The following is a 10,912-nucleotide window of genomic DNA, read 5'->3' as shown; positions in this document are numbered from 1 at the left end:
ACTGATTGATCTGAGACACAACTAAAACTTGTTACATTTTGTGGTTTGGAAATAACTCTGTGACCTTGATTTCAACTCTATTTGCCTCACGGGTCATTTTGACCCGAAGACCATCTTTGAACCTTTTTTTGTACAGCTTACATGGAATGTAAATAAAAACAAATTAACTTTTTCTATGTATGGGCCAATCTAGGAAAGTCTAAAATCTCAAGTAAAAAATAACATTTAGGGATTTGGGGGGTTAACACAGTGGCGGTAATTTGACCCAGACAACAGGAGGGTTAAATGGATTCATTTTTCAGAGGGATACAAAGTAAGGGTATCGTGATTTTAGTAATTACATGTTCATAAGAGCGATTTTCTGTTGTCCTTCCATGGAAGCAGGCGGCCTTCAAACGGTGAAGCTACTAGTAGCAGAACGGAGCTGCACCAAGAAGCTACAAACACTGAATAGGAGAGCTGCCATTGATACAGTTGCAGCCAAGCATGATTTAATGTTACGAAATACAATTTTAGAAAGTTGCTCAAAGATTAAACTGGTATTGTTGTGCTTATAAGATGTAAAGTTTACCTTCGACCAAACGCCCCCCAAAGGAATCCCAGCGCCCCCTGCCGTCCTCTGAACGCCCCCTGGAGGGCGGTACTGCTCAGGTTGAGATCCGCTAGACTAGACTATTTTCTGAAGCACAACAAACCTATGAAAATAAACTCGCATGAAGTCATTTTACATTATTGAACATATACACCACCAGGCAGAATCATCAAACCGCTAACAAGATCAGAGAACATCTGTGGCACAGCTGTATCTACAGCAATAACAAAAATGCAGTAAAGAAATCTGATTTATTAGTATCAACTCAGTGAGAAATCACATTTCCAGCAATACAACAGAAAATGCCTAGAGTATTCAATAAAATGCTTATAGAAATCAAATCAAACCATTAGTGGAAGAGAAACGTACCTAAATGGAAAAGTTGTCCTTAAAAGCACAGAAAATCTCCACAATAAACTCTACAACAATACCATTTTAAATCAGTTTCAGTTTCAGTGTTTCATAGAGTTCAACACTCACAGCTGAGTAACTTTGTTTTCCTTACAGTATTCCTGTCATGAAGTGTGTTTTGGAAGTGGTGAGGCAGACGCTGAGACCCAGGTTGAAGTGAAGGAAAGGTGATTTTAATGTCAATAATCCACAAGAAAAAAATGTAAAAATCCTGGCAGCAGAGCGAGAGTGGAAGGCTAAGGCTTGACAAATTGTAGCAACAGGAAAAACCAACGGAAAAAAAACTACAGCCAGACTACAAGATTACTTTACACTCAATGAGACAAACGACCAGGACCCGACAAGGAACAAAGAACACAGATGTCATTAAATATACAGAGAGTAATCAGGAAACGAGACACACCTGGAAACAATCAAGGGGAAATCAGGACAGCACAGAGACTCACTAGAAACAGACCCTAAAATAAACACAGAGAAACTCAAATCCTCGCACTTCCATTTGTAATAAGATTTGTCCCCATTTCCTGTCCCTAAAATATCACAACTAGAATGTCTATCCTGTGTGGATTCTCATGTGTCGAATTAAATTTTGTTTTCTGCTACATCTGTATCCACAAAGATCACAACTGAAAGGTTTTTCCTCAGTGTGGATTCTCATGTGTACATTTAAACTTGATTTCTGGCTACATCTGTATCCACAAAGGTCACAACTGAAAGGTTTTTCCTCTGTGTGGATTCTCATGTGTAAATTTAAATTTGATTTTCTGCTACATTTGTATCCACAAAGGTCACAACTGAAAGGTTTTTCCTCTGTGTGGATTCTCATGTGTACATTTAAACTTGATTTCTGGCTAAATTTGTAGCCACAAAGATCACAACTGAAAGGTTTATCCTGGGTGTGGATTCTCATGTGTACATTTAAACTTGATTTTCTGCTACATTTGTATCCACAAAGGTCACAACTGAAAGGTTTTTCCTCTGTGTGGATTCTCATGTGTACATTTAAACTTGATTTCTGGCTACATCTGTATCCACAAAGATCACAACTGAAAGGTTTATCCTCTGTGTGGATTCTCATGTGTACATTTAAAATTGATTTTCTGTTACATCTGTATCCACAAAGGTCACAACTGAATGGTTTCTCTCCTGTGTGGATTCTCATGTGTACATTTAAATTTGATTTGTGGCTACATCTGTATCCACAAAGATCACAACTGAAAGGTTTATCCTCTGTGTGGATTCTCATGTGTCCACTTAAACTTGATTTTCTGCTACATCTGTATCCACAAAGGTCACAACTGAATGGTTTCTCTCCTGTGTGGATTCTCATGTGTACATTTAAATTTGATTTGTGGCTACATCTGTATCCACAAAGATCACAACTGAAAGGTTTATCCTCTGTGTGGATTCTCATGTGTCTATTTAAACTTGATTTTACACTACATTTGTATCCACAAAGATCACAACTGAAAGGTTTCTCTCCTGTATGGATTCTCATGTGTCCACTTAAACTTGATTTTCTGCTACATCTGTATCCACAAAGATTACAACTGAAAGGTTTATCCTCTGTGTGGATTCTCATGTGTACATTTAAAATGTATTTCTGGCTACATCTGTATCCACAAAGATCACAACTGAAAGGTTTATCCTCTGTGTGGATTATTATGTGTCTATTTAAATTTGATTTCTGGCTACATCTGTATCCACAAAGATCACAACTGAAAGGTTTATCCTCTGTGTGGATTCTCATGTGTACCTTTAAATATGACTTCTGGCTACATCTGTATCCACAAAGATCACAACTGAAAGGTTTCTCTTCTGTATGGACTCTCATGTGTGTGTCCAAGTTTCTTCTGTTGCTAAATGTGTGTCCACACAATTTACAGAGATGTTCACGTCCTGCTATGGTTCTCGCATGTCCTTTTGATGTTGGATTTCTATTACATATTTCACCATTGTCATCACAAATAAACTTCATTTCAACCTGAACTTTCCTCATTGAGTCTGGGGTTTTCTTTGAAGTAAAGGGTTTCCTTTTATCCTCAAAGTTTGGAGAACCTTTAGGGGAATTGCTCACCTTTCTGTCATTTGCCCTGTACTTACTATTTGGTCTGTAATCTGGCAATCGTCCAAGTTGAAAGTGAACATTATTTACATCAGCTTCTTCCTCCTCCTCAATGAGTTCAGTCTCTGATGAGTTGGAATAATCTCCATGATATTGAGTCTTGATAGGTTCTGCTGCTTCACGGTGATCTTCTGGTAACTCTCTGTCTTGCATGTGGTGCCGATTAAGGCGAGATGATGGGAGAAACTCTTCATCATCCTCATTCATGGTTCGTGGGAGAGACTCTGGACCTTGTAAGTTAAAACCTGGACCATGTTCTTCTGGAGCATCTTCTTTAAGCAGCAACATCTGCTGAGCATCTGCAGGAACCAATGAAGCAAATGACAAACATAAGAAACCACTGCAGCTTTATATTCACATCATTACTTGAGTTAAAAACCATCCTACGTAAATTTTAGACTTCAGATCGAACTGCCATTTTGTTCGCTCTGAGGCAACACCCCCACCGGAAATCAGCATTTTAAGCCTGTTTTTGATAGCATCTCTTCACCAGCAACAGTGATAACAAAGACCAGTTTAAAGTTGAAGCACTGAACTGAGCTGGGAGAGCCGAACAATCACACAGTCCCTGCCTCCTTGCAGCAGCTTCACCTCTAGCAGCATTTATATAAACCAGCTATGTGGCTCATTTTTGGACAAAACTGCATCACAGTATTTGTTAAGTATAAAAGTCACACCACTTGTTTAGCGTATACAAGCTTAATGTAAAACCCAAACGGGTCTGTCACTAGAATACAATTAGCTAGGTACATAATTTTCCCAGAAATGATTAAAATAAACTGAGGGCATCAAATTAATTTCTATTTTGGGTCTAATCAAAATTATGAATGTCCTCAAAGAGCTGGATGTGGTAAAACATGTTTATAAAATCCATTAATAAACCTCTAAAATGTGAATAAATAGTTTCCTCTGCACTCAATGGATAACTTTTTAACAGTTAAATAAACCTGAACATAATTTCACATTGATTTAGTTTAGCAGTTTTGTCGTCGGTGGAAAAACAAAAAACTATTCTGGCTTTAATCTTCTGAGATCAAAAGTCAAAATTTTGAGAAAACAGTCTAAATTTTTTACTTTTGATATTAGAAGATTAAAATCATAATAATTCTTACATGGTTCTTTACGTTTTTGTGATTGAATGCAGACTTCCCAGACCAAAGTGCCTCTATACCCAGTTTCAGAGCTAATGAGGAAGAGGGTCTGACTCCAACCATCATTTGAACAGTTTGTTCAATCTGGGTGAAGATCAGAAAGATAACCGACTTCAAGCCTAAATGATAAGAGTTATCTAGAAAAAGAAAGCCAAAGACCTGAACATAATCTTCAATGGCTTTAGGAACCAGAGCTCCACTGAACCAAGAGCAGCAGAAAAGTTGAATGATGATGAATCAAATTGGAAACGTATATTTGCATTGGGATTCAGTCACTCTTCCATCAGATAGAAAGCTAATCTGCTAACAAAGACAAACATTTTCTCATTTTCTGTTAAGAAGATAAACCTCAGAAAGCTGCTCCTGAACAATTACTGATAAGAAAACATACAGACCTAATCTATGCAGCAGGACTTTGGGGTTGAAATCAGCCTCCAGCGTTTTGCCTCGATGCTCCATTTCTTCTAATGGAGACCGCTCCTCTTCACAACCAGAGCGATTGGTCAACTGGTGGTGAGTTCAACTTGTGGGTCCAGCTGAGAGAGACAGGAACCACACAATGAACCATGTTAAAAGCTACAAATCATTGTAAAATATAATCTGATTCTATAACTCATCTATTAGGATATTTAGTTAGTCCCAGTTATTCTCACAGGACAATAGTTAGGTTTCTTAATGTGCAGTATTGTACTTTTTACTTTAGTTCAACAAACAGAATAGAGACATCGGCTAAAGTTTGGTAACCAAAGAAAAAATGTTTAAAGCTTACAGAATAAGTAAAACTAATAATTAAAACTGAAAAATGACTAAATAAATGACATAACAAACATAGCAGTGGCCTCTGACCCCTACAAGCAACATCCAAAGAGCTGATTTAGACAAAAGCAGTAATTTAAAGCGTGTGGAAGAACTTCATGCATTATTTCATCAAAGTTTTAATTCCACAGCAATATTTCAGCTCACCAGGACGCTGGAGTTCACAGATGATCCCACAACTGATCCTCAGCAGGAAATGGCCGCTCTGCGCCGCACTCGGCTCTTCTTCACCATCCGTTTCTGAAACACACCATCCTGTTAAAATACTGCCTGCTCAACACTTTACTGCGAAGGTACAAACATATTTCAACAAACTATGACAATATTTACAGTTTCTTTTACCATAAAATTATCATCTAATCATGAAAACCAGCACGCGTTGTCCCCGCACGACCCAAGATGGAGAAACAGGAAATCCTATTATTCAGTTTCTTCTTCCTCTTGCGGTTTTTGCGGGTTGGAAAAAAAAAATAAGCCTTCCGGTGCCGCCACCTACTGGTGAGGAGTGCAGGTAAAATTGGCGATTTTATTCTATTGTCAGAGCGAAAACTATTTAAATTTGGTTAGGACTGTCAGTGTTAGATATTGAAACAAGTACAAAAAACTTTTCTCTCACATATAAGTATTACAAATGTCTATATGTTGTATATCTTAAGTTTTTGAGAAAATATTTTTTTCATAAATATTTAGACGTAAAAGTATCCATACCTTTTGCATACTTAATTTTCATTCAACAGAGCAGTTCATTTCAAATGACAAGAGGAATTCCTTAAGAATAAAAATCCAATCTACATTTTCTGTTTTCAACAGCATTTCAATAATAAATTTTAAATTAGGTGTATATTGTAAAAGCAACATTTTATATTCCTACTTCTGATCAGAAAAACATGTGGTAACAATAAAAGATCAATTTAAATCTAGTATTAATCAGAAGTGTGAATAATTTTGAGCCGTAATTATTTTAGAAATATTTCTTTACGCATAGAATGGTGTAATAAAAACACAATTTAACTTTTGTTTGGATTGTTTATTCCAATGAATTTTCAAAAACCAGAATTCCTTTCGATGCACTACATTACCAACAAAGACTAAATTTGGAGCAGAAACATGGTTTTAAGAAAACTTTCAGCTCTTCTAAATGTATGGCTCCATGACAGGAGCAGCCACAATGGATAAGGTGAAATTTTGAGATACTTGTGACAAAGTAATGATCTTTTCAGGAAGGATCAGAGCAGACTACCTGCTAAGTCCCTGAATACTTGAAAAGAACATTTTCATAGGAAAATCACCGTTTTTGACTTAATTATATTTACAGAGTGATTAGGATTTTTTATTACATTAAATATTACAAAAGTTGACATTAAAACAAATACAAATAGATTTTTGCAATACATCTAGAAAGCTGAAAACAACAGGAGGATTTTCTATTTATTTACATTTTAAGAGTCGTAACTAACTGCAGCTTGAAATGGATCCAACCAAATCTCTCAATATTTCACTGACAGCTAGCTACACATGTTTTATTTTAAAGATAAAGTGCAGCTGAATTAGCCTCCGGTGATTTAATATGCAGGGGAATTTTTACATGAAGATGCATTTAATTGGCAAATAGTGACCTGTACTTGTTTAGTACTGGTCTTGTTTGGTCTAATCCAAGTTTAGATCCTTAAGAATCTACAGACTAGACGTTTCTCAACCTTTTTTGGGCCAGTGCCCCCCTAGACTTTATCCAGGTCCCTCACCGCCCCCCACCAAAGAATTTGTAGGCTACTTTACACTGACTATTATTGGGGCATGCCATAGCAATGCATGGCAGGCACCTATTGTTCTACACCTAATAGAATGTTTCTTTATTTATTTATTTTTATTCCGTCACCGTTAATGCAGAGGGAGCTATTATTTTTATTGGGATTCGGAGTTACCATGGCGACATGATTCGCAAAAAATGAAAAAAATCCAAAATCCCATTAAAGTCAATGGAGCGAGGAAAAATAAAATACTTAAAATACCCTATTTTTGAGGAATTTCTGTGTCGTCATAAATTGACGTATGTTACGACCACTTGTGCAATAAAACAACCAATATAAAAAGGACAATATTTATTAGTACAAAATAAGAGGATGTATATTTGCAAAACAATAAGTATACAAAATAAATGAAAAACTATGGAAAAAGGAAATCAAAAGGAAATCAAAAGGAAATCAAAAGGAACAGCAGGGTGCAGCAACAACTGCAAAAAACAAAGAAACAAAAATTACCAAAACGCCTATTAAATCTTTGAAATATAACCATGCAATTCAATTAAAAATTAAACAAAGCCTACCTGCAGCGTCGATCAACCACACGCCCAGGTAAAGCACTTGTCAAATTACAACATGTAGTGTGGCCCTATATAAAGAACACCAAACACTGAGTTGATATAAATCAAATTAAAAGAGTTTTGTCTTTACAATAAAAAGCACACACAAACCTGATGACAAACAGTGGAAGGCGTGGGCCAACACACCTGGTCCAACACAGAGGAGATTGACAATCTGCCACCAGTCCCGACAGCTTCCCTTTTATGGGCGCTTGAGATGTGGAGGCAGCGACCCCTGGTGGTTCCACCTGTTACACGTAGAAATGCCATTCAAATTTCAGTTTGTAGATATGTCCGTGATCTCTTCTAAAGTGAAGACAGTACGTCAATACCAAGTACAGTTTGTCCACATCTTGTCTCCAAGCGACCCAAAGTTTTAGATTTTTCATAAAATTAGAGTGTACCTGAAACCAGCTGCCGCTCCGTTAGTGAGAAAAAAAGTGGATTTCGGACCCCTAAATAATTTTTAAATAACCGCCACGCCTACAGGTATGGCTCTATCAATATTGAAGTCAGTCATGACATTCACACGCATGCCTGCTCCCGTAAAATGTATTCAAAATTTCTCTAAGGCTTACTTTTTTCTTTCGAGGTGCTTTAGAGCAAAGTCATCGTAGAGCGTAAATCTGACGCTCTCAAGTGTTTTCCATACATTTCTGAAAAATTTAGGTGCTCAGCGCACACCATTTTTCTCTCATCGCTGTTATTACTATGAGTGAGGTAGAGATATGAATCGCAGGACTATCGGAGACGACAAATAGCCCTCTCATACGCTTCAAACGGTTTTCGAATACGTATCACGGTTCCCGAACAGGAAGGAGTTGTTCGGACAGCTTTTTTTAGTGAAACTGGCTGGCTCAAACAGATAGAATTATGTCTCCCCCTGTGTGTCTCTCTCACGGCTGGCAGTTGGCAGAGAGGATTAATCACCATAGCAACAGAACACAGGCCACAGCTGCTGATTCAGACTACAAACACGTGGCCACCTCTGTAGTTCTAACTACGGCAAGCACCCAGTTAAAGCAGAGGGCTAGGTTTAACCCCACCACTGTTACACATTGGATCAGAGTGACCATTTAAAATGAAGCTTAATAAGAATTTCAAAATAAAAGCCTTGACCATTTTTACATCGTGCAATTGCTCTATTCGTCATTATATAACTGGTGTTACCAAACCACTGTTACACACTGGATTAGTGTGGCCATTTCAAATGATGTTAACTGAAATTTTCAAAATAAAAGCCTTGACCATTTTTACATCAAGCAATTGGTCTGTAGGGATTTACATGACTGTTTTAACCAAACTACTGTTTCACGTTGAATTAGTGTGGTCATATAAAATGGAGCTTACTTATTTTGAAGCTTTTATTTCAAAATAAAAGCTTCAATATTCCTCCCACATTAGTGCACCGCCTATGGTGGTGCAATAATATTAGCATTTTTTATGTTTGTTTTCCTCAGGATAACATTAGCACAAATATTAGCATTTCACTGCCCTTGACTTAGCACTAGCCTTTCACCTAAAGTTAGCTATTAGCTAAATTTCTTATTAATTAGACATGCTTAGTATACTGAATGGAGCAAGTGAAATTAAAACAATATGGTTGTGTTGCTCCACATGCTACTGCCAGCATTTAGGCTAACATTAGCAAATTGGCTAATTTTAGCTTATGCATTAACTTTAACATAATGAAACTTACAAGTACAGCTTAGTCAACATGCTTCTGCCTCTCCACAGGTTTTTACTACATTGCAGTTTTCTTTAGCATTAATGCAAATTTTTAGCATCATAATGCTGGGTTAAAGCCGACGGGCACACTTTGGCATGCCCCGTAAAATTTCTGCAGGAATTTTCTAATTTTATTATTAATAATACCATCACTGTTGTAGATGTTTTGATTTTTATGTTTGTTTCTGTATTTATCATCAAAAATAATTTTCCCGAGAACAAAAATGCCATGGGGATAGAAATTATTTTCACAGGCGTCTACGAAAAATGCAATAAACATTCAAGTTAAAATTGGTAGGCCAAACAGCAGCCAATCACAGTGGAAAAAATATTCTTGCTCTTGCCATTTTCTAGTTGTTAAATAAACGAGCAGATAAAAGATGTTCAACATGCCAGTTTAAACTTGGAACTATTTGCAAAACGACTGAGCTCTGCAACATTAAAACATGGATAGAACTGTATCTACATTAATCATAGCTCTTCTTCTCTTCAGTGTTTCTGTGGGTTTCTGGTGGTGCAGCTCTGTGCTGCCTTCAGGAGAATGGGACATCAGAGTATCATCCATAAAACTTCACTCACATGGCATTTATTGTGCAAACCAGAGGTTTCAGTGGAAAAATTAAAGTTCCAGATCCTTTTAATGCCATGAGACGGAAACATGGATTATATCTTTATAAATCAACCTGTCTATTGATTTATAGATTAATAGTTTTACTGGACAGAAATTACAAAGAATAAATCTGGTTCTAAATCAAATCCTAATGAGTCAAATTGAAAGTGTCATGGAGTCATCAGCCTCATGACAACACTGACATGAAAAATAATATTGAAGAAATAAATGTATCAAATCTAATTAAAAACATAAATAAGTGATCAGTTATTTACTGTTATGGTCTGGAAGATAATTATTCTCAGTACTAGATATGGTCTCAACAAACCCATGGCACTTCATCAATGTTATTTCACCTTTTATCTGGAAATAGTGTCTTGTTTATTCTTGCCATACAGTCCTCTGTATTAATTATTGAGCAAAAGGTCTTGCCCTACCAGTTTATTCCTCCGTGTTTACTTTAGTTTCATAGTTTATTCTTGCATTTTGTTCTTCATTCATTTCCATTTAGTTTCCTTTGATTAGTATTGTCCTCTCTTGGATTATTGCTATGTCCACTTTAGTTTCTTTCCTGTTGCTAGATTTATTTTATCCTTTATTCACCATCAGTAATCTTCACTCATCACCTGCTGCGCCGCCTAATCGTCATGGGTTTCACATCATGTGTTGATTTTTCACTGTTCAGTGTCGGATTCTCTGTTTTTATGACATAATTCACATCTAGTTCGTCGCTCCGTTTTATGTCTCGCTTCTCCCGTTTCAAAGTTTTGCGCAATGTGCGTCTCATTTTTTGTTTATGTTTTAACTAACTATGGTGTGATGCGTTCAGGAAACTTATCGACGGGGAAAAGGCAGACTGACATAAACCTTTTAAAACAATGGAAACAATTTCGGTATTCTGATTATTGAAATTTAAAAGTGCTGTGTTGTTCCATCACACCCGCTTCATACCGGACCACTTACAGCACTGATGTTAACGCTATAAAATGAATGCCCTTTATCGTGATATTACCCATGGAGGGATTTCTTTATTTAAATGGATTCATTTTTCAGAGGGATACGAAGTAAGGGTATCGTGATTTTAGTAATTACATGTTCATAAGAGCGATTTTCTGTTGTC

The 10,912-nt window shown here is 36.7% G+C and overlaps 1 protein-coding gene across 2 annotated transcripts; it reads right to left on the bottom strand.

The window, feature by feature from the left end:
- Positions 1-1,154: 1,154 nt before the first annotated feature.
- On the bottom strand, positions 1,155-5,804 carry LOC145549737 (uncharacterized). 2 transcript variants are annotated; one of them, XM_081602452.1, is made up of 4 exons: positions 5,438-5,804; positions 5,243-5,335; positions 4,675-4,815; positions 1,155-3,427 (listed from the first exon to the last, which is right to left on the bottom strand). In XM_081602452.1, the coding sequence occupies exons 3-4, from the start codon at positions 4,736-4,738 to the stop codon at positions 1,557-1,559; spliced, it is 1,935 nt and encodes a 644-aa protein (XP_081458578.1). In that variant the 5' UTR covers positions 4,739-4,815; positions 5,243-5,335; positions 5,438-5,804; the 3' UTR covers positions 1,155-1,556. The 2 variants fall into 2 exon arrangements, with proteins under 2 accessions (XP_081458578.1, XP_081458579.1); XM_081602453.1 differs by lacking the exon at positions 5,438-5,804 and having other exon boundaries at positions 5,243-5,429.
- Between the last annotated feature and the right edge of the window lie 5,108 nt (positions 5,805-10,912).

Source organism: Poecilia reticulata, chromosome 21 (genome assembly GCF_904066995.2).
Source record: "Poecilia reticulata chromosome 21, P_reticulata-male-v2, whole genome shotgun sequence".
Classification (NCBI taxonomy): Eukaryota; Metazoa; Chordata; class Actinopteri; order Cyprinodontiformes; family Poeciliidae; genus Poecilia; species Poecilia reticulata.
This window is presented reverse-complemented; position numbering and strand designations above follow the sequence as displayed.